The sequence below is a fragment of the Scomber japonicus genome, chromosome 14 (assembly GCF_027409825.1).
Source record: "Scomber japonicus isolate fScoJap1 chromosome 14, fScoJap1.pri, whole genome shotgun sequence".
NCBI lineage: Eukaryota > Metazoa > Chordata > Actinopteri > Scombriformes > Scombridae > Scomber > Scomber japonicus.
The window spans coordinates 28356893-28381434 of NC_070591.1; the positions used below are offsets into that span (position 1 = coordinate 28356893).

Here is a 24542-nt window from a genome sequence, read left to right on the forward strand (position 1 = left end):
GTGACATGTTAATATAAAGGTAGCTAGATAAAATTTTGTTTGGCCATGTTTGGAGCTGAAGGGATGGGGACCAAAAGGATTAGCGCTTAGGAATTTAGCTAGCTAGGCTATGAAGCTAAGGAGCTAGTGCTTGAACCTTCAATATAGAATCATCGCTGTTTGAGGATTGACTGGCACTCTTTTAATTACATCATCTTGTTGTGCCCACTTCTATTGCAATCTTTCATCAGCCTCCAACTGAAAAATTTGTGCCCCCAGCTGTTTATGACCCAATTCCAGATATTCCCATATTAGGCTGTGGATGGGAATGTGCATCAAGTGGAATTTGCGCTACATTTAAGTGGAAAAGTAGCCACTGTTTTGAGTTGTGCTTTGCAACTTTTTTCATTTTTTTTTTTTTACAAGAAATAAACATGCACACATTGGTCAAGGTTTCTGCAGATGAATTGAAAAATGTAACATTTCAGACTTTTGATGTTTGCAACTTGAAATTCAAAGGCAAAGTCTGAAAACTATAAGCATTTGGTTTGTACACAGGCCTACACAGCACTGCTCACACACACATACTACAGTGTTAGGGGGGCGGCTTCATTCTTTCTGTTTTACAGTGCAGACTAGTGCTGTGCAGTGACCAGCATAGTTAATGGTTTCCACTATGTTTTCTTTCACCGCCTTTGTTGTCCAGTAAGCATTCTATCAGCATGTGACATTCCACAACCTTAACTCCCAACCCACACACACACACACATACACACATATTTACCATGTAAACACAACTCAGCCTTTCTGTTTAGCCATCATACACACTCCCACAGCTCAGCATACGTACACACACACACACACACACACACACACATCTAATTACTTCTTCACACGCAAATGGATGTGGAGGACTCCCATAGTGCCCTTTCTGACCCTGCTCCCCCAACCCAAACGCTCACTTCCTGTTTCTCTCTCTCTCTCTCTCTCTCTCTCTCTCTCTCTGTTTCCACATTTCTCATTTACTTTTTTTTCGCTATACACACACACACGCGCACACACACACAGATAAACTGCACTGCCCATCTCTGTTTATAGTACAAACTCTCCTTCACACACCTTTGACTTCCATGCTGTGTGACTGGACTAATTTGAATGCTGCAAGGATGGCATGGGCCCCACAAGTTGGTCATGATAACATACTGTGTGTGTGTGTGTGAGAGAAAGTGAGAGAGAGTGAAAGAGAAAAGTGAGTGAGACTTAAAGAAAGCCAGTGCGGCACATGTGTTTGTGTAAGAGTTTGCATGTCTTTGTGAGCACGGTCATGAATGTGTCTTTGTGTGTGTGTGTGTGTGTGTGTGTGTGTGTGTGTGTGTGTGTGTGTGTGTGTTTAAGTGAGAGAGAGAGTGGGTCAGAGTGTATGTGTGATAGAGTTGGAGAATGAAAGAGCAAGAGAGCATGTAATCACATGTGTGTCCTGCGCTGAGATAAAGACAGGAATGCCATTTCTCCCCCTCGTTCCCTCCTTCTCCTCCAGTAACAAAGGGTTGAAGTGTCAAGCTACTATGAGGTAAGTACCTCTTTTTAACCAACATGCATTAAAACTAAATTAAATTATCCTTCTTACCTCCTGACATTAGCCTACACAAGATCTGATGTTTCTATTGCATCTTAAACACCCAAGACATAACTTTCAGGTATCTTGTTACTTGCCGTTGGACAGTTGAGTTCAATGGCATTATAAGACTGAGCCTTCATTGTTTCTAATACTCATTTTGTGAATGATCTGAGTCATCCCAACAGGTTGAAGTCATCTGATTGTGACAGATTAAGGGGAAATATAATAAAGATTTAGTAGTCCTGTAAGCAAATGATCCTCACTCAAACACACTACCAGTTAGTGAAACTCACTATGTGCACTCAAAACACTCTTCTTCTTCTTCTCTTGTTAAGAAGCACAAAATAAGAGTACCCTCATAGCTGAATGGTTACAGCACAAGCCATTTACTGTACCTGCATATCTCTCTCTCTCTCTCTCTCCCTCTCTCTCTCTGCCTGAGAGTGTTCTATAACAGTTTTTTTAAAGTACAAATATTGCTGCTACTGGAAATGTATAACATATCTTTTCCCTATTTTGGTCCTCACAGAGTCACCATGTTCATCAACCAAAAACTGTGCTTATTGAAAAAGCTATTTCAAGAGGATATATCTGACGATGCTGACATCACATTTAAGTGAGCCACTGGAAAATAGTGACATATTCCAGACAATGGGTGATTCATTATGAATGGTTATCTTTAAAACATGTTTACGACCGGGAAATTCTAGTTTAAAACTTTATTTTTAACTCAAAGTAAGTGGACTTTTTTAGTATTGTATCATTTGCTTGACATCTGTGCCCCAATTGATTAGTATAATTTCATCAATCTCCACTAAAGGCCCCACAGAGAGGCAGACGACCTCACTGAGTTTAAAGATACAAACAAACAAATTACAAATCACTGCTAAGTCTTCTGAACCCCTGGGAGCTTTGAGAGCCCTTGACTTCTGGTCCCAGATTGTCTGAATGCTCTTAACTCCAGGCATTTCATTCTGAAAACACTAATGGATGGTTTGACAATGTGGGGCGAAGATAATGCTTCAGGAATGCTACTTATCCTACAGTACAGGGTCTAATTATATGACTGTGTGTTTGATCTGCATGCATGTGTAATGTAAAGCACGGTGTGTAGTGTTAAATTTACTGCCTACGCACTTCTGTGTGTTTTCAAGAATAACAAGATGCTCATGTGCAAACACGCATGTATGTGAATTGTGTGTGTGCGTGCGTGCGTGTGTGTGTGTGTGTGCAGACTTATGGGTACCACTCTCTCTCCCTCTCTCCCTCTCCCTCTCTCTCCATTACTCTCTCTCACTCAGGTCACTTGGGGAACAAAGCAAACTTTATCAGAACATTGCAATCCTGCATTCCCCAGATTCTTGGCAACTGGCTAACACAGAGTGAAGAGGGAGAGAGAGAGAGAGAGAGGGAGGGAGAGCGAGAGAGAGAAAAAAGAAAAGGAGGAGGAGGAAGGCAAGAGAAAGGCAGAATGAAGAGGAGGAGGGCAGGAGAAATACGAGCAGGTGTACGCATTAACCTCTGGTCATTTCCTCACACCATCTGTAAAAAGCCTGAATACAATCTACAGTATTGCTTAAAAGACTGTGTGTGTATGTGTGTGTGTTTAAGAAAGAAAGAATGTTTGAGTTTGTGCTTTAGCTGTACAGAAATGTGATAGAAAAAGTCCAGTGCTATTTTGCGAAATGATTTAAATGTCAGTGTGTTCTCTAAAACCCAGACTATGACAAACATCCAAAATCATTTACAACCAAAACCTCCAAATTTACTGACATAAATAGACTCATTTAGACGGGTCTATGAGATAAACTATTAGTCACATGCCACAAACTTCAGCTTCAAGAGAGCATTGGTAGACATAAGCATTAACATTGTTCCTTACAAAATGTATAAAAAGTAAAATGTCTTTATATTCAGCGCAGTTTGCTACCATTTTTAGTTAGTTGAATTGTCATAATGTTTTCTATTATATGCTGACAATGTCAAACCAACTGAAATTTTAAAAATCTGAGGCTATTTAATGGAGAATGGCTTATCAGCTTAAGTACATAGCTGGTAGCACATGACTAAAGGCCACATTTTCAGTTTGCCTTTAATGCAATCCAGCCAGCAGCTCTTATTTTGATTAAAACTCAACTCTTGACACTGTTTGCCGCCAAAAGGCAAGTGACATTTTAGCTGGAGAATGGTGGGAGTAACAGGTGATTATCAAAGTTGAAATGTGCGTTGCTTAAAAAGAGTCCCTGACTCAAGATTCTGTGGCATTTGTTCTTTCTCTTTAACATATGGCTCTACAGATAACAATGCAAGTCTGCCATAAAGTTAGGTTGACACATTCAGTATGAATTCTGATAACAAGATATTAGCTTGTCCAATATTTGGTTTATGACTAAATACCTGCTAAACTAATGACCTTAACATTAGCCTCAGCCTTAGTGCTCCGTGTTTTGTGCTAACTAGCAAAAATGAGTGTGCTGACATGCTAAACTAAGCTGAAGACCATGGTTAACATTATAACTGCTAAAAATAAGTGTGTTAGCAATGTAACAGCAAGCATGTTTGCATAATGAAGTTAGCATTTAGCTCAAAGCAGACTTAACCTTTCTATTTGATCAACTGCAGTCAGGCTTCAAGCTAGCTTAAGTGTATTTTGTGTGCTATTCCACATATAACGACCCTCACCCTAACCCTTTGTGGCAATGACGTATCATGTACTTTACTTGAACTTTAAGCTAAAGTTGAACTCAAATTCAAATGATTTGTGCGTGAGTATTGAAACGTTTTGGTATATCACTTAAGTTTCCACAGTTTCTGCTTTGTCCCATCTGTGATTTGTCTGACTCAGTCAATCAGTAAATTATCATGTGCCAAGATTCAAATTTACTAAAAAAAATGGGTGTACTTGTTTCTGGCTAGTTGCTAGCTAGACCCCCTGTGTATAATGTAGGACAAAAACAACATTGTATGCACAGGAACCTCACAATGGCATGAAAAGTAACTTCAGTGACAATCTGTGCAACCGTTAGCTTTCTAAAGCTAGGCTCACTAGCCGCCATTTTCCAACTAGAATACAAACTTAAAGGGTAGGCACCCAATTCAGTCAGTCACGCAGCCACATGAACACAGGAAGAGATTTTCCTCACTGTAATCCTCCTGTTCTGCCTTTTTGGGCTCTTGTGTGGCACCAGTGGGGGATCCTGGGACAATGTGAGGATGAGCTATTGACTATTCCCTGCTCCCCCAAATGCAGACACACACAGTGGCCGGCACAATGGCTATGTTGCCTCACACCAAGAAGCTCCTTGGTGTCTCTGTCTTAGAACGGGTTTTTCCAAGGTGCTCTGATTTCCTCCCACCATCAAAGACATGTATGTTAGTGTTAATGCTCTTACAGGGCCCCTGACTACTGGCACTGACAAAAAGAGCTGCAGCTGCCCACTGCTCCTAATGTATACAATGGGTCAGATACAGAGGGCAAATATAATTTCAGTGTATGTAAGTGCTGAGAAATTACAATAAAATAAATCTTTATCTATTAAAAGATCTCTTTCAAATGTGCTTTAAGTGGAAGTGATGGCTGCAAAAATCCAGTGTGTCCACACAGTCATTTAAAAGTAGATGTAAAGCTTATATGAGGCTTCAGCAGTCTGAGTTAGTCATATTAAGTGGATATCTGATACATTTACAGTCCTTTTAGCATCAAATTCCCTCTTTGGTTCCTCGGACAGGGATCTTCTAATGGTCAGTATGAACAGGAGGAATGATTAAAAGCATGAAAATGTTTTAAAACAGACTTGAAAAATTGTGAACCCGTCCTTTAACAGCACAATGGTTCCACTCAAATGTTGAACGTAGGGACAGACAGCTAACCCTAGGTCTACTTGTTGAAAAAGTGAGAAAAAATATCTTCTATGTTTGTATGCTACACAGGACGATGACCTGCTCCAGTCAGTAGAAAACCACAGAAGTTAAAAGGTACAACGCAGGATTTTCTTAAAACCCCCTCTCAATCATCACTGACCGAGTAGAAGGGTGTGCTGGTGTATTTTTCTTTCAGATTCTCTTCCCTTTGCCTGTATTTTCTTATTGTTTTGCTGTGTTCAGGACACTTCTGGGTGTCAACCTTTGGGCAGTGGGTGTATAACCCCCAGCCAATAACAGCACGTACGGTGTGAGATCAGGACTCGTAGCATAGTGACCAGGTTACATCACTGTCTCTGTTTCTCTCCTTTGCATCGAGTAACACTTTGTAAAATATGGCATCAGGGTCTTTGAGAAATATACTTTTAAATGTTTAAGTTGTTTAAGTTTGAGAAACACTTGCCGCGACACTTTTGAGACATAGAGCCTCCCATGTTCAGATCTGTGTACAGTAAATACACCAAAGTGACAGCCAATTCAATGGTGATATATCGCTGTTTAAAAAGGCTACAGAGGAAACCTTTTAAGTACGGCGAGCACCGTGTCCAGCATGTTCTTTCATCCACTCAAGAGGAGCTTTCTTTTACATCACAAACACAGCAACACAAAGAGAGCCACAGCGTGCCAGGTTAAACACCATTAACAGTACAGTATATCAAGGACCTGGGGGCCACTTCAGATGACCTCTAGTTATACGCCAAAGTGAGCCTTTGAAGTCGTGCTTTTCTTCTGTTTTAATCACCTGTGAGCTTCAAGTATAATATATTCTGTTAGCCATAATTCTAATCATAATACCTGAGATTACCTTTTTCTTCTTTGTTCTCCTTCTGTCTGCACTGTTCTTTTCCATTGACGAAGCTTTACTTCTTGAAAAGGGGTTGACTATTTGTTCTCTCCCTCTCTTGATGCTAATGATCCATTTCTTGCGGCTTCGGCTTATTCCAAACCTACCTGAACTGTAAACAACTTAGAGTTCTTTTGCACTTCAAGATCTTCCTACAAAAAGAATTACAACACGCTTGGTTTTTGTAACTTTGAAAGCTACAGACGAAAGATTAAACAGTATTCGGGGGGCGACAGATAATGCGTTTGACGATGCCAGTCTGATCTGATAAACGCAACGCGCTATCTCCTTTCTCATCTTAACAGCATTCCTTAAAAGCCCCACTTCCCTCCCATGGACCGTGTCCACTGGCAGATGTAGAAAGGCTTTCAAACATCTACCACCTCCAACAGGAACTTACGAACATGCTCTTTTCCCGTTTAACTGAAGTATAATTGGTAACTCAGTACTTGCATTCCTGTAGTGTCAAACCCAACCTCCATTCCACAAGTTACTGCTCAGCTTGGTGGGTTTTACATTTACAGGTTTCCTACTATGGCTGTGATGTTAAATGACAAGACTTTCCGAAATTAAGCCCAAATCCAAGAGCCTAAACATTCCTCACCGTGTTATTTACCTGGAAACGTGACATATTTGATCAGATTGATATACCATTCAGTAATATTTGATTCCAGATTAAACAAGTGTAATCTGTGCCCTTGACTCCATCTTTAGATTACAATTTAGCTTCTAATCTTCATTAAGAAAACTTGTGACCTTCGCATTTGTGTGCAAGTCGCTGGACTTTTCCTACAAGTTTCCATTCTTTTATCTGATAGCACAAATCCTGCCCTTTTCTTTCACGCCCTCCCTTCCCTTCCCTCTCTGTCTCTCTCTCTGAGCTGACTCTGTATATCAGTCTCTGACAGCAGTTTTAACAGGCCGCTGGATATTCCGATCAGCGTCCTGAATACTAACAGAGCTGGTGGGCCGTGTAACCAGAACTTTGATTATTAACACTGTTTGACACCTAAAGGACAAAAACTGCGGGTTAATGTTCCTCGACACCCTCGGGTGCAGGGTACCGGGGGTGGGAGGGGGCTTGCAGGAAACGCTGCTTCCCAATAAGGTCTGTTGGAAAAAGTTGATCATAAACTGGCCCGACCTTTCTCAATGAATGTCTACCACCTTGTGAAACATGTACTTTACATTTACATAGCCACTATACATGTATGCTTATGGTCCTTATTTCGGAAAATGTTGAACTATTCCTTTAACTATCCTTCCTCAAAGTATTTTAACTCACTTTTTTCTGTTACCATTAAAATCTAAACCTCATAAAAAAAAGAAGCAGCTTAATATCCTTATAAACTATTTGGAGGCTTTTAGCACAATTATATATATTATTAAGAGAAATAAACCAATTGTTATAGAAAGTTAACAGTAAATAAGCCAAAGAGAGTTTCACACACCATATACATTATAAACATAGAAACAGAACTACTAGTTTTCAAGATAATAGTGAATATGCATTTAAAGAAACTAGTCCATTAAATTAACATGACAAGAAAACATTTAAGTGACTTTGAACTGAATCTACAATTGAGAAAAAAATGCATTGTTTTCTTAAATGTATTACACTCTTTTACTTTATCATTCCATTTTCACAGAATTCATAATTCTGTCGCAATAGAATCATCTTTGCTCCCTCCCTTTTTTTCCCTTCGCTCCACATCATGAGTTTCAACTCTAGCTCACTTGCCCTATAATGTATTGCAGGATGGGCCCAGAATTCAGGAAGTGCCTCCTGTTGTCTCCATGGCAACCCTGAGGTCAGCCCCGCGAGGCCGGAGACCCCTCCTCAAACACAAAGAGCCCAGAGGCCTGGATCAACACAAACAACCCACACACACACACACACACACACACACACACACACACACACACACACACACACACTTACACATACACAAATGCCGGCAAGCTCACAGGGACATAAACTGCATTGAACTAACTAAAGAACTTCCTGTGTAGTCTGTACAGCGGCAACACTGAGATTACAGTAAACCACATGAAAACTTAGTGCAAGTCATTGGTGAAGGTGCAGTGATTCCTGTTATTTAGCTTACTGGTTAACAAACTGACCGCACAATCATATGAATGACCCCAACAGATCATTGGCTCCATTGGCTGGTACACGCTTAACCTTTACACTGCGTATTACAGCTGTAGTACACTGGAATTTTCTGAGAAGTTAAGACAATGAAAACATGTCCGGCAGCACATTTAACAAACTATAAATGATATGTTGTATGACAGATTTAAATATGATAGAGAAATAATGATCATGTGTAATTAGAGATGGTGAAACACTAAAATTTGCTGCGTTTTTGGATAAGTGCTAACTGTATGGACTTCAAGAGAGCAAGTACATCAACTTATCAAAAGCTAATCTTCTAAAAAAAACCATGTTGTATGTTTAAGTTTTTTTCAGGGTTCTGTCATGTCTTGTAGGGTTAATACTTACACTCTCCTCACTGTGTGTTCTCCTTCTGCCTGGGAACCAAAGCAATCATCGTCCCCAAGGGAGGAAAGAAACGGATGAATAGGCAGGGTTGAGAGGGTCACATTCATATCCAACCAGCTACAGATTACTGATTACCTACTCCAAAATGTACTTTTAGATATTGACTACCCAATGATAAATGGAAAGATGGTTGGACTATGAACCAAACAACCAAAAAAAGCCATAAACGAGCTGTCTTGTTTGACATTTAAACCATCTGAACATCTTATCTACTGGTTCAAATCTACTCAATAATGTATGAGTTAAACCATTAGTATTCTTATTATGCAATAGTTGATAGTAACCCCTGATACACAAGGGTTAGATGGATTTTCATCCTGTACAGTGTATCGTTTTATTCTTACATTCTATTAATGTATGACCTGATTAGTTCACATTATTTTTGGAGTAGCCTACTTGAAAAAAATGACGTGACTCTATATATTTCAGAGCTAAGAGCCATATTTAGAATATAGTCTGTGTACGTTTACATTTTTCACTTTAAATGTTACTTCCCCAAAATGAGTTACCCCAGCCCCTCCTGCTCAGTGTAGCTTATGTATAAGTGTTCTAGTCAGAATGGCCTTACCTCTTTTATGTGAAATTTGATTGATTTAATTCATTATTTTGTGAAGAAAAAAAAGTAAATGCATTCGCAGTCTAACAGAAGTTGATACTGCAAAATGATCTGGGAAGAGTGGAAATTTGATAACCTAATACATCTATTCAAAACATGTTAACAGAGTATAAACAACACACACACACACACACACACACACACACACACACACACACACACACACACACACACACACACATATATATTCTGCATTAGCTAGCACAGGCCTGTATTGTGTGAAAAATTGTCCTTGGTTATTAATGACTCTGTAGACAGCTATAACGCTTTTGACAAGCCCCACAGACTGCTGTGGCTGAAATCCATTTTAAGTTCAACTTGACCAAACTCAATCCAAAAATCTATCAATTTAAAACTTTTCTGGTCGTCAGCAAGTTATTATAAAACATAGAGCCTGAATAAAGACATGCAATCTTTAAAATGCTTCTCCATACACAGTCGGCTTATAGATGAACAACTGTGTAGCACTTTTAATAAGAAGCAGTTTGCAGTTTCTGACTGTTCTCATTGCTCTCCACCGGCCTCACAGGCGTACTTTGACGTTAGAAATGTGGGAGAAAAACAGGCAAACCTTTTGTCAAAGTTAAAATGTTAGTAAATGCATCATACTTTTCATGTCTAGACTCATGCCGAATTTAAGAGTAGTAGTGTATTTTATGACAGGATATTTTAAATAACTATGTTACAGCCTATATAAGTGTAAAAACTGTGGTAAATATAACTTACTTTATTTCTCAACGGAGTTTGGCGGAACCAGTGCGGAGGTAACTCACTAGGAGCACCTTTTCCTGCAGACAGCGGACCAGCTTTGCCGCTCTTTACATTTCGGCTTGGTGTTAAATAGCAGCAACCATTCCTCGACAAACAGTGAGGTACATGTTAAGAGGTCAGAGCTGGACAGAAAATACATGCATTCTTCTGTCGGTGCCGGTGATGTGTCGGTGATGTGTCGGTCACTTGTCTCCGCGACTCCAGCGGAGCAGCGATGAACTTGGTGGTTACAATCACTTTTTAAACTTCGGAAAAATTCAGAGCTATCATTTCTCCTTCTCTCCTCTGAAGCCGAGTTTCCTCCGTCCCAGCTGAGACTGTCCTCTGTCACTCTGAAGGTTTTTGTAGGAAGAACACTGGACTGAGTCCGGCCCCCTTTTTTCTGACCGGTGTGTGAAGTTAGCCTCAACACAACAAGAGCGCTCTTCCGGTGTTATAGCGTTTTTGGTGACCCATCAGATTCTGTGACCTGCAGGAGAAGTAAAAGTGTCAATGCCAAAAACGCCATTAGAAGTAAAAAACCTGCAATTGAAATCCTACTTCAGTAAAAGTATTGCAGAAGCCTATAAAAGCTTCCACAATACTGACAATAGGCTGGCACTTTTACTTTAGCACTTTAAGTAGGATTTTTACTAATGTAGTAGATTTTTACATTGTGGTACTGATAGTTTTACTTCAGCGTGTTCTTTAGTATGTTCTTACCATGGCAGAGTTCTTCAATATGTTAATGCCCTCACAGTGTTCTTCAATATGTCCTTACCTTGACAGTGTTCTTCACAGTATATAGGTCTAGTATATAGTGTCATATAGAGTAAAGGATTTTATTATGAAAGCAATGACATTTGTCTTCCTGTGTTAAACTAACTTGACTGCTGCTTTCAGACTGGCCAACAGCCAGGAGACAAGGAGGACAACTGGGCCATATCTCACCTTGCACACACACACACACACACACACACACACACACACACACACACACACACACACACACACACACACACATGTTTCCATCACTTCAGGGGACATTACATTGCCTTACATCTGTTTCCTGGAGACACTTATCCTAAACCCTTACCTTAACCTTAATATAACCCTAAACTAACCTTAGTTTCACCTTCACTTCAAGTCTTCAACCTAAAATTAATGATTTACATTAAGGGGACTTGCTTTTTGTCCCTATAAGTAAACAAATGTATGTCCCCACAACATGAGGAATACCTGTGCAACCACACACACACACACACACACACACACACACACACACACACACACTTCTTTCTGTGGCTCTCTCTCTCACACAGAGAAGGACTAGACTACCTACATATGTTAATGAGGCCCTTTTCCATAAAATGTTTGTTCCCTAATTTAACTTAAATCTAATTCATACTGTGCCCATGCTCTCAATCCCAGCCCTATGATATTTTCACTTAAGAACATTTAATTTACTATATAGCCATTAACATAAATATTTGCATTGCTCAACCCATATTATTGCTTTGTTTAGAAAAAAAAGGGTACTGGTCTCAAGTGTGTGAACGCAGCTAAAAGATAAGATGCCCAGCAGCGAGGAAAGAATAGCAGGGCCTAATCTCACCTTGCAGAGGCTGCATCGTCCTCCACACAGCTGACTGCTGGGAGGTCAACTGTGTGCTGATGTCCTTTTCATTCCACACGGATCAGCTGAGAATATTTCAATAACACGTCTCCTTTTATGTGCACAGATTCTCCAGCTCATAATGTTGCTGGTGACACAGACGCACGTTTTGCTTCCCTCACAACAAATTTCAATTGACCACATCTAAGCCCTGAAGCTCTAACACTACCATTTACCCTAATCACAATACTGATTTTAAGTCAAACTAATCAAAATCAGTCTTAAACTCCATCTAATAAAAACCTAACTGTTTTCCTTATGTGCTGTAAATTAAAAATATAAACTTAAAGGAGTAGTTTGACTTTTAAGAAGCTCCTATTCACTTTCTTGCCAAGAATTCCACTTGAAATTTTTACAGACATACACTAATAATGAGACGAAAAAATCGGATAGAGATTTTTTTGGTCACTAGTCTAACATTTCTAAAATCCTGATCATACAGTGTCTTCATTCAGGCGTTATGTATAAAATTCTACTTATAAAGCAACTTAGATACGTACATTTTTCCACAGAAATGTCTGTCGATATTACACATGAGCTATCATTGAACAGAACTGTGGTGATGGAAATGACAGCACTAGACTTCCCAGGATGCAACAGTATTTTTGTAAGAGATCAGCAAATATTTAATAATCTAAATTGCATATAAGCAGCGCCGCTCGCTTCTGCAGTCTTCACGCAGGACGTACACAGTGAGGAATGGAGGACACTACTTGCTTAGTCAATGTGACATGAATAGCCTCTTAGCTGCTAATGTGAAGTGTGGTAATATTGAGGTCAAAAAAATAATCAAGGTCATGTCCACGTATCATACAATAAGTCCATATATAGACATGATGATGTTGATAATTATGTTATTGTACAATAAGTTGATAATGTAATTATTGTGACAGGCCTACCCATGAATTAACCGTTTTGTATCTCACTACATTCATTAATGTTGTTTCCAGACCTAGCAGGCAGCTGTTTTCAGTAAAAACACAGATAAACTCTCTGTGCATGACACTACAGTGGGTTCAATGTTTTTAGTTACAAAGTAACAGGTCTAGTTTATAATTCTACCAGCAGAGATTCCCAGAAACATTGTCCAGGTAGTGTGCAAGGCCTTACGACTAGCCTACAAGTGTTTGGGAGCTGTTTCACAAGCTTATTAAACAATTATGTCTGCTTTTTATAAGTCTGCTTGGTGGAATAAGTGATCTGATGCAATCCATTACTGTACACAGTGAGTGGGGTATACTGTGTAGGTCACACACCCTAGCACTGATGTGAGTGTCAACTTATCCCCACATCCCAATGGTGCTTTGAGTATAAACACTTATTCCTCAACCTAGAGGTATACAGTATTTTATCTGGATTCAGGTCCTGATACCAGTAGCTTTCTGCTTCAGTTTGTACCTTAAACAAAACAATAATGAGGGTTGTGGAAAAAGCAAACAGCAAAAAAAAGTGTAGGTCTCATTTCAGGTTGAAAGCACAACGCTGTGTGTTACTGCATCACTGACAGAGACAGTTTGAGTTTTCATCCTTTAGAGTGAGAAAATGTAGTGGAGTGAGTTCTTCAAGGGGCCAGTTCAGGGTTAGGATGTGGGTTTACCCAGGGTTACCCAGACTGCACACAGTGCTGGGACAAAGGCTTTCCAACCCTGAAGGCTCAAAGTGGGCCATGGCAAGCCTCACATGGGCCAACATGGTCTTTGTTTACTAAGATTTCACAAAACAAATTCATGGGTTATGTCATAATATAAGTCAAGCAGGTATTAGTTTATAATAGTGTATCTATATTATAACTCAATGGTATCACCTTTATATTAGGTTATGCAGTATTTTAACTATTATACAGCTTTGAGACTAGTTCCTAAGTGGTGTGGTGGTTTTAGACAGTGGTGGAATGTAATGAAAGTTTAATTCACATTTATTTCACAGTTTTTGGCACTTGTTACAGATTATTATTTTATACAAGCAACAAATTGTAAAATATGATACAACAGTAAAATGATGCAGCAGCATTGACAACTTGACAACTACTTAGGTAACGTTTCCAATGCAGGTCTTACTTAAGTATGGACTTATGTAACCGGCGCTGGTTGATGTGTTGAGTGTGTTGTGTAAGATGCAGCAGATGCAGAAAGTCAGGCAGGATTTCTTTGGAAGAGACTTCCGTTTATTTTGATCAAAGAAACGAACAACAAAATCCTCCAGTCAATCAATCATACATACGAGCCCCTCTCCCATGGATTACAGTGACAAAAGGGCCAAACATAAAAAACTATACCTGATCACAGGAACAAACAACAAAATCCCCTGTTCAATCAATCAAACATACGAGCCCCTACATAAATGAAATGACACAACAAACATGTTAGCATACTATAAAAAAACTTAAGCTAACAAATAAACAAAAAAGAGGCTTATCTCTCCCATGGATTACAGTGACAAAAGGGGAGAGGTGGGAAACAAAATTTATGGGGTTGGACAAACGGAAATGACCGTCGGGGTACAGAGACAAACACTCATACGTTCCACTTGACTGGAGGGGTAGCATATCAGTTATAACATTACTTATTAATACTGAACTCAAAACATATATATTATTACCATATAATTAATTCTGTTACACTTACTACTTACTCAATTGTATTGGAGTATTTCTACAGTATGGTACTGCTGTTACTTCTACATTAACTCCACATTAATGTTTGTTTATTGGCAACATGTAGATGCATTGGAATACTGGAGCGTAAAAACAATGCCATAAATACAGTGACTTACTGTCTATATATAAAGTTGCTTTGGTGAATGTGTTCATTCATCTTGTGCTTGTGTACACTTGATGAATTTTTCACATTAGAAAACAACTTTTGAACGATTTTTAATAATACTGATTAGTTTAAAATGGTTATTTTTGAAAAGTAAAGTTTGTGTGTATATAGGTGGTTTTACTCATATGATCAGTTTGGAGTATGGCACGACAATTCATTTACTTGTTTGACACATACGAACATTAATATATTATATCCTGAAAATTAACAATCCACATGGGTCATGACCACAATTTGAGAAAGATGAATTTGTTTTTTTTAAAGTCATGTGAGATGTGTGTTTTGGGTATTTAACTGTTAATGCTCAGTGAAGCAGCAACCTCCATTCAATCCACTGGTACAATAAAGGCAGTCATACATCAGTGCACTTCAGTATTCAGTATCTTTCATTCTGATTTTGGACTGTAGAACCAATCAAATCTCAGTACAGATGATGATGTAAATACAATATATAGATAAGTAAAGGGGTGCTAAGAGATGTTGTTTTTGCATGTCTAAGCAAGTGTGTGTTTCGTATACATGAGAACGCAAACACGTCAGAGGAGAGACAAAGGAATGGGAGGAGAGGAACTGGAGGTCAAATTTCACTGATCTGTTAGAACTGCAGGACAATAGATGAGAACGCCCAGATTTATAATGAGTGATGTAGAGTACTGACAAATCTAAATTGTTTAACTATCATTCAGAGTGTGTTTTTCTAGATTACAATATGGGTTGTGCTTTTTGTCTTTGTACCTCATCTATGTTCTGTTTACAGTGTTCCTCAGGATTCAGTCTGTAGTATAGGGTGTCTCTCTGGGCAGCAGCCCAGGACATTTGCAGACTGGAGAAGTGAGTGGCCTCGTGACCCTGTCCCTGGGTATCCACTGTCACCACCTCACCCAGACACAGTATACAGTACATATGTAACTGCACATTTCTTTATATTTCTATATATAGTTTCCAATTTCTTCTTTACTGATAATTTGATGAACTTGGTGTTATTTAAAATGCTTGTTGTTTATGTGTGTAGCATGGAGGGGGCTACATCTAAACCAGACAATTAAACACTAAACCAGACTAAAATTATTATTTGAAGATGTAAAAGTTTTGTGAATGGAGATGCTGATGCACAAGTAAATGTGGCGGTGAGTGCATGTGTGTGTGTGCATGTATGTGTTTGCATGTGTTACTTTACTCCTTGTGAAACAGGATGAGTCTGGAGTAACCTTCATGGTGACCTCTCCAGTGCTGTGCATGACATTGCTCCCATGCACCTTTTCGTCAGCATAATCTCCACACCCCGAGACACACACACACACACACACACACACACACACACACATACACACACACATAAACACAAGCACGTTTGCAGCAGCAGCAGCAGCAGCACTAATAAGTAAAGAGATTGCATTTGCAGTGGAAAAATAAGCTTGAAAACAAATGAATGTTGGAACACCTGTCACATGCAAAGAACACACATACATGCATGTACGCAAGAACGCACACAAACCAAATTAAAACAGAAGAAGGCAGAAAGAAAACAGATCTGTGTAAAAAGACAGAGTTAGTCACACATGCATGATCTGTGCTTTTCTCATCCAGATCAGTGATGTCTGAGCAATCTGTGAGGTGAAACTAAACAGTGTTTTTTTTGTTTATAGAAGGAAAAAATGTAGGTTTGGAAAATGTGTTGATTAGATAAGAAATGACTATAACTAACCTGTGACCTAATCGTCATGTGCATGCATTAATCTAAAAAAATGTGAAAAGGTTCAAAACCATAATACAATTTCTTTAGATAATATACTGTAGGTAACATACATTTGTGCATCAGTCTGCCTACAAGAATTACATTACAATTATTGAAACCTGGCTCAGAAGACTGAGGTGGAGAAAATGTATCAGAACCATCAAGTGAGAAAATGCATATAAGTCATATGACTGTAACGTTTCAGTTTTAAAATGTATTAAAACAGCACCATCTAGTGGCACCAACAAGGTAACACATACAGTCACTATAATACACATCAGTGCACTTCTAAACACAGACTCTCTGAGTAAATGAAGCATGAAACACACAATGGTCAGTGATTAAAGGCATTTATTGTTATCATCTGTGTTTTTCTAACAAAAAGCTTCAACATTAACACCCATCATCTGGTCAGCAGTGCTGTAGAAATACTGGCCACAGTTCAGACTTTGTAGTGAGAGCAGAGCTTCACTTTTAAGCTGAACTAAATTCCTCCACTGACACAAAAAAATGACAAGATTTACTGATTCAACACAGAGCTTCAAATCAGTAGTACTACTATTTATTTCAGTACACAAGATGAGGAGGTGAACATCTTAATCACTGTTTCCCTCTATTATTAGTATACAGTAAGTATTGAATTATTCAAAAGTGAAAAAACACAAAAATATGTTATTTGCTCGGACAAGTTTACATTGATTTATATCAAGACATTAGTAAAAAAAAGTCTACATTTCCAACATATGAATTGAGTGCAACATCCATCTACATTTCCTGTGTCTGCCAACTAATCCAGCACAGATCAGGTTAATACTGTTTTTAATTTGCATCGATTTTTAAATGAAATAGAAAAATTATAGTTATTTGTGCAAAACTTCGGTTAAGTTTAAAACAAACTATAGGAAAAAATTAAGAAGAAATTAAGACTATAAAAGGTATGAAGATTATTTTGTTGCCCCCACATGTTAAACTGCAACTTCACTTTTTCTTCTGGCAACAAAAACTACTTAGCAGATTTGCTGATTTGTGGTATAAGACAAAAATCATCTCTCACATGCAGATTGTTTGACAACTATGCAGTTGGATTATCTTCCTCCTGCGTGTATGACAGCTTGCAGATCCAAATCAGTGAGCTCCTGTGGAAATAAACCCTGTTCTAGCTGAAGTTCATATGCTTTACTTCAGATTTTTACTTCAGCAGAAAGTCTCGTCACTTTCTGGACAACATCGTCTAGATGTGGAAGGCTTCATGGGATTGATGTAGATATTTTAATGATGGGGACTAATCAGATTTTCTGTTTGTCTCTTAATGACTTCCATCTTACAGTTAATAAGATATAACTTCATTAAAAATAACTCTCACAGCTTTCCTTGCATATATCCGCTGCTGGGATGTGCAGACTGTAGATTTGATCAGTATGTATTGGGATTTAATCATATTTTCATCTTTAATTTCATAGCAGCTTTCTGTCCCTTCATCCTCAATGCTTCAGCTTTCTGTCCCTTCATCCTCAATGCTTGTGTTCTCTTTCATTGTGGCTCAGCGATGCTCTTCGTGATGTGTTCTCCAGTGTACAGGCCGTAGTGTAAGATGTCTTTCTGGACTGCAGCCCATGACATTTGCTTACTGGAGAAGCGAGCTGCCCAGTTGCCCTGTGGATCCACCGTCACCACCCCGCCCAGGCCCCCCACCCGGGACTTCATGTAGGCCAGACCCCAGTCACTGGCTGCTTCTGCTGACTGACCTGAGAGAGTGAAAGAAGTAGGTCATAAAATCAGCCATCAAATGATGATCATAGTGGCTGAGGCTCCTTATTGTGTTGTTTACTCCAACAAGAACCGAACCTATCCTCCATCTCTGCATGATTTACATGGAAGTATTATCTATATTCACTGCAGAAATTTATCTGTGTGTGTGTGTGCGTTACCTTGCTCCATGTGGAACAGGATGTGTCTGGCGAGTGTAACCTTCATGATGGCTTCTCCGTGGCCTGTAGTCGACACGGCTCCCACCTGGTTGTCTGCATACCCTCCACATCCTGACACATACGTACACAGCAGCACAGACTTAACGAGTGACAATCAAAAATAAATCAAGCTCCTTATTTAGCATGATGTAAAGTCACTTTGAAATTCACACACTGTATTAATGAGCTGCTTTATTCTGCAGTTTTATCGCTAAATGTGACTTTCAGGCTGATTAAATGACAAAATGTAGTAAATAAGGGAAACTTGGCAAAACATTAAAGATTGTGAACTTCAAACAGTATTTGTTATATTAATTAGACAAGTGGGGGCAGGGTAACAATTTGTTAGGGTGTTAGCTGACAGTTTCTAATTTAGAAACACAACCAGCAGATGCATAACAACATTAATATTCACTTGAAGACATCTTTCTGTCCAATAATCACTAGTCCTACTGAGAGAAATGTGAACTATTTAGTTGATAAATGTTCCAATGTGTTCACAGGAAAGTCTTGTTTAGTTAGTTTGGCAGTGGTTGAAGTTTGCTGATGTTTTGTCTCTGCTGCCCCCAAGTGGTCAAAAAACTGAATTGTACCAGGTTTGAGTTACCTGAGCTCTAAACTGGTTGGTTTCAGTGTTCTGTGACTTTGTATTTTATTAAAACAAGGGCTTTTTTGCCCATTTCAGACACAGTAAGTATCTTCTCACTTTAGGTACTGGAATATTAGTCATAGAGCATTGCATTAAGCATTAAGTTGGTCAGTATTACAGTGATCATCAATGGGAAGCTCTAAACTTTGACTGAACCTAATGCAATTTTGACAAAAATTCAACTGAAATATGCAGCTTTTTTTTTAAAACATGGGCCAGGCAGCATATATCAGCTCGGTTGTACAATATGTTGTACATGATGAACTGGTCAAAGTCTAAAGAATGTCTGAAGACGAGGAGTCAATTTAACAAAAGCCTTCATATCAGTTTTCTCACATGTTAAAGTCAATGAATCAATCTCTCTATCAGTCAGCATTAAAAACATGTGTAACTACAAAGTACAGATGTGAGGACTGACCTATACAGGGGGTGTCACCCACCCGTCCTTCCATCTTGTTCAGAATCCCACCGGTCGAGGTCGCACAGGCTACGTTTCCTTCGCTGTCAACAGCCACGGCTCCAACTGTTCCCATCTTCCCCCTAAACAACAAAACATGAAGTAACATCACACTGATACATGAATGATTCTTTAATATGTTACAATGCAGACTGAATTCAGCATATTCATTGTATTAGACTGTTTGAGAAGTCGATTTAATGTATTAATTTACTATGATTATCAGTTTGCAACATCAGTATCCCCATTTTGTAGATTTACACCATCTAATTATGAACATTATGAAGCAAATATAAGCATATAAATACACCAAAAACATAAATTATGCAGTGTAAGCAACTGGACCTTTCACTTGTGCTTGCAACAAAGTATTACAAAACAAATAAACTTCTCATATGACTCCTGCAGGCAGAATCATCCACTGTGCTGTTGTTGACCTGTGTGCTCAGCGGGTGCTTTGAAAATAAATACATGTGACGGAGCTCGGCAGCTATGAGGAGGCAACAGCACGACATGGAGGTACAGCAGTGTGTTTTGTTATGTTGAGGAGAAAGTGCTCGGAACATAAGAATAGAAGTGGATCATTTTGAGCAGTTTAGGAAGCTTCTATTGATGTCTTCCATATATTTTCACCATTTGGATCCATTGTACAGTAACTGGTGCAAGAGGCTTCAGTCAAAATCAAGCAGTCGAACAACAAAGCTGCTTATATTAACAATATTACGATTGTAATATTTATCTGCTAATGCTCATGTCTCAGTGTACTCAGTGTATAGTATTTTTGAAACAATGCTAATAATGAACGAACAAGCATATGATTGCTATGAGCACGGCTGCTGATTGACATGATTTTTCAAGTTCTTTGTATCTTGCAATTTACACAGTAGACCTGTCACGATAACTGCCCAAGAAATAATTGAGATAAACTATATTATTGTCATTTGAAGATAATTTTATACCACTGGTAATGTATTTGCTTAGCCAATGTGACATGAATAGCCTCTTAGATGCTAATGTGAAGTGTGGCAATATTGAGGTAAAAAAAAAAAGATCAAGGTCATGTCCATGTATTATACAATAATTCCTTATATAGACATGATAATGTTGATAATTACGCTAATGTATGATCAGTTGATAATTATTGTGACAGACCTAGTGCTGAGTTACAATGGAGTGAATGGATTTCTATAAACTTGCATAAGTTGACCGAGATATAAATACTACAGTAATGGATGTATATTGGCTTGTTTTTAAATGTAATAACTGCAGCTATCAGTTAGAAAAGTCATCACACATAATATGAATCATCTTGCTAACATTAAAATTGTAGAAACACACACCACGTGTCTTTAAACTATCCAATTGTTCAGAAACAGCCTTAATATCTATTGATACATGAACAGTAGATGTCATGTAAAAGGTTCTCCTCTTTCAGGTCAGCAAAAAGAAAAGGCTAATAACAACAACATAGCAATATTATATAACATTATTATATGATGTCACGTCTCACATTTGGCACTCCACAGGGTTGGCGTCAGGGGCCAGGTTCTTTTTCCAGCGCATGCGGGAGTACTCAGTGATGAGAGACTCTTGGGTCACCTCAGGGACACCCATTAACCGGGCGAACTGATTGGCACCCTCTGCTGTCAGACAGGCATGACTGGTCTAAAAACAGAGATCAAAGTTCGCCTCCATAAAACACATCTATAAATTATTACTCCACTGAATTACACTTGGAAAGGACAGAGTGCCTCAAGGTTATTGTCCAAACCAAATAGCCATGGTTCAGACTTTGTTTCATCAAGCTACATTACATGTTGTTTTGGTTATGACACATTTGATCATGTTTCTTTATTTATTTCCATTTAGCAGCTATGTAGATCAGCAATTATGACTACTTTTGAATGTTAATGGTGGCATCATGCATACAGTAGCTGCAGAATGTAGGCATTAAATGAAAAGCATAGTTATTTTACACAATAATACAGTGTGCTATAATTGCACACAGTGTTTGCATATTATCTATGACTTATATCAGGCATGTCCAAACTATTCCATAAAGGGTCCATGTGGCTGCAGAATTTTATTCCAACCAAACAGGAGCACACCAGACTTGATTCATACAATCAACTGATTTCAGTCTTCAGACAGTTGATTGGTCGAATCATGGGTGCTCTTGATCGGTTGGAACAAAAACCTGCAGGCACAGACCCTTTATGGAATAGTTTGGACATGCATGACTTATATGGACTGTACACCATTGGTATAGCCATCTGGAGCAGTTTGTGGACTGTGGACTGGAGGAGCCGAATTGAACTGCCGGTCTTACTATTAGTGGAAGACCCGCTCTACCTCCTGAGCTACAGCCGCCCCATATATACTATATACTGGTGTACATACCTTGTCCATGACCAGTCTTGCAAGCTGGACAGGGTTTGCTATGTTGCGAACAGCAGAGACGGCACCACTAGCCAGTGTCTTCCCCTCCATCACAATGGCGTCCATCTGCACCTCTCCTTTAACATTCAGCACTGATCCACACCCTGAAAATAAATGCCATTGCCCATTTACATTAATGGTAAATGCTTTTAATCAATCAAAAATAAACAGTAACACTTACACACTGCAGTCTTGTTCCCACTATTTCTTGTATTCTAAGTGGACATGACAACATTTAGGTCACAAATGGTCTTTGATTCAATGAACACCTTCTGTGAGGTTCTGGGGAGCCCTGACAGTTCACCACTCAACCTTTATTTTTTTCAACCACATCTCTTTCCAAAGTCAAGAAATAACTTTCATAGTAAATATATGACTGACTACGCTGAATAATGTTTAAAAAAAAACAAACATTAAAATATATATAGATTTGTGGAAAAACCTGCAGATTTGGATATGTGGATTACTAAATATACACTTCCTGAAAAGTCAAAAGAGGAACACTTCGGTACATGTAAGAAAAGAGTTTTAACATCACAGTACCTGCATTGAAGGAGGGGTTGTTCTCCAGCTGGGTCACAGCCTCCACCACAGCGTCCATGCTGCTGCCTCCTCTCTGGAAGACAGCGTACCCGGCTCGGGCTGCTGAACACACTCCTGCAGTGGACCTCTCAGCTCTCTCCTCTGGGATATGACCCGCCCCTCCATGGACCACCAGCACAGGCAACATGTCAATCACCTGAGGAAGAACTGAGGTGAGATGAAACGTAACACAGGAGGTAGACGCCAGGTTTTAAACTTGCCATGTGTATCATAACAGACAGTTCCAGCATGATGTGAGTTTCATGTCCTGCATTGTTTTGCATTACAGTAGTTTCAAATTGAGACTGTTAAATCTATAAATGCACTGTTTGTCTCAATATCTCTGACTGAACCTGAAGTGCTCATCTTTGTCGACAATGCACTTACTTTGCAGTAGTTATCTGTTTTTATTTGTGTGAATGATTTAATTTACATGACAATACTAAATGTCTTCTTGTGTTCTTCTTTTTCCTCTTCTATAACAACTGGGCGCCCATTACTATGAGCCTACATTATATGTGCTATAAATACATAATATATGTCCATGCAGTTGTTTCCAGCATCTCTCACCTGTGAATATTTTCAGCTGTGTAAGCCTTTTATAATAGCAGACTGAAAATCTTTGAATCTTGGATAAAGGTGATAAAGGTTACATACTGTATAAGGACTTCACCATGGATTCTGCTCAAAAGTAAAGCTAGGTGACCTTAAGTGAAAATGTAGGAAAACACTGCTAATGACCAAACAATACAATTAACTCCTGACTCATTAATTATGTTAATAATGACAGCCATTGTTTGTTGCATCTGACTAACCATTATCAAACATAGAATTAAGCCAAACAGTCATCAACAGTCATCATCACCCATATCTTATATACCACTACACATATTGTGTGTTAAGCTTCCTTTAATAATGACAAAATACCAACATGAAATATTTAGTCCTTTTAAATATCTGGTATTTGAGAATGTGTGTAAGTGTGTAAAGCAGTACATTTAGGGACAAGTGAGAAAAATGTATTTGAGTTCTGACTGAGTCAAACCTGTATGAAAAAAGCCAGAATTCTAGGTTTAAAGTCAGAATACTGAATTTAACTTCTAGGGGAAAAAAGTTTAGAGTCAGCATTCTGACCTAAACTCAACAACTCAAATATATTTTTCACATGTGGTCCTTATCCTGTTCTGTAGTGACTATAGAAGATATGAGAAAAGGCTGAAGTCATGTTTCAGAGTCAACAAGCTGCTGTTATGCTGTGACATGAAGCAGAGCTGCAGACCAGTGAAATAACAGTAACAGTAACGTTGCTGCCTGTTAACGCAGCAGCGCAGTCTGCGTGTTAACTCTTCATGAATATGATTACCGGCCTGTTTGCTTTCAGCGTAACGGGACGCTGTTTGTTTTCCTTAGCTGACGCAGGTTTAATAGAGGCGACGTCAACGTTACAGTTAGCCTGCTCACGTCCAAATTCAACAGCTAGTGCACCGAATATAATAAGAAAACACCGAGGGGTCTTACCGAGTATCACGGAAGAATGGTTAAGTTCACACTAAGCCGCAGCACTTCCGCTGTGAGGTTACCGGCGACCTTTCAAAATGAAATGCAGCACGTGACAGCAGCAGCAGCAGCATCGGTCAGTATCACTACATGGCCTTTAACGGCTGGAATGTAAAGCATATTTTGTTTATATCTTTGAATTAATTTAAAATACAAAGCTCACACAGGCTGAAGTTGAGCTATTCACACATTAAACTTATTTACTCTTTATGTACAGGCCTTTTTGTATACAGTCTATGGCCTATGCTGTCTTATGGCAATTGCTGTTGTGACAGTATTTTCAATATATATATTATATGTATCCTTAATCATGTGTGTTTAAGCAGACATAACATTAATATTTTCATGCTTATTTTCATTAGTAG

At 38.8% G+C, this 24542-nt stretch overlaps 1 protein-coding gene across 2 annotated transcripts; it reads right to left on the reverse strand.

Moving 5' to 3' along the window:
• Positions 1–18022: 18022 nt before the first annotated feature.
• asrgl1 (asparaginase and isoaspartyl peptidase 1) lies at positions 18023–24182 on the reverse strand. Of its 2 annotated transcripts, none has more exons than XM_053333710.1 (7): positions 24139–24182; positions 22582–22777; positions 22000–22142; positions 21110–21264; positions 19561–19682; positions 18455–18565; positions 18023–18271 (listed from the first exon to the last, which is right to left on the reverse strand). In XM_053333710.1, the coding sequence occupies exons 2-7, from the start codon at positions 22766–22768 to the stop codon at positions 18057–18059; spliced, it is 933 nt and encodes a 310-aa protein (XP_053189685.1). In that variant the 5' UTR covers positions 22769–22777; positions 24139–24182; the 3' UTR covers positions 18023–18056. The 2 variants fall into 2 exon arrangements, with proteins under 2 accessions (XP_053189685.1, XP_053189684.1); XM_053333709.1 differs by lacking the exon at positions 24139–24182 and adding an exon at positions 23984–24117.
• Between the last annotated feature and the right edge of the window lie 360 nt (positions 24183–24542).

Bases quoted from the DNA above. Each gene is read 5' to 3' on its own strand.
- asrgl1 (XM_053333710.1), bottom strand. From the start codon at position 22,768: ATGTTGCCTGTGCTGGTGGTCCATGGAGGGGCGGGTCATATCCCAGAG. The intron at 21,265-21,999 runs GTATGTACACCA...CTCTGTTTTTAG, and splicing joins CAAGACTGGTCATGGACAAG to ACCAGTCATGCCTGTCTGAC. The intron at 19,683-21,109 runs GTGAGACGTGAC...TTTGTTGTTTAG, and splicing joins AACCCTGTGGAGTGCCAAAT to GGGGAAGATGGGAACAGTTG.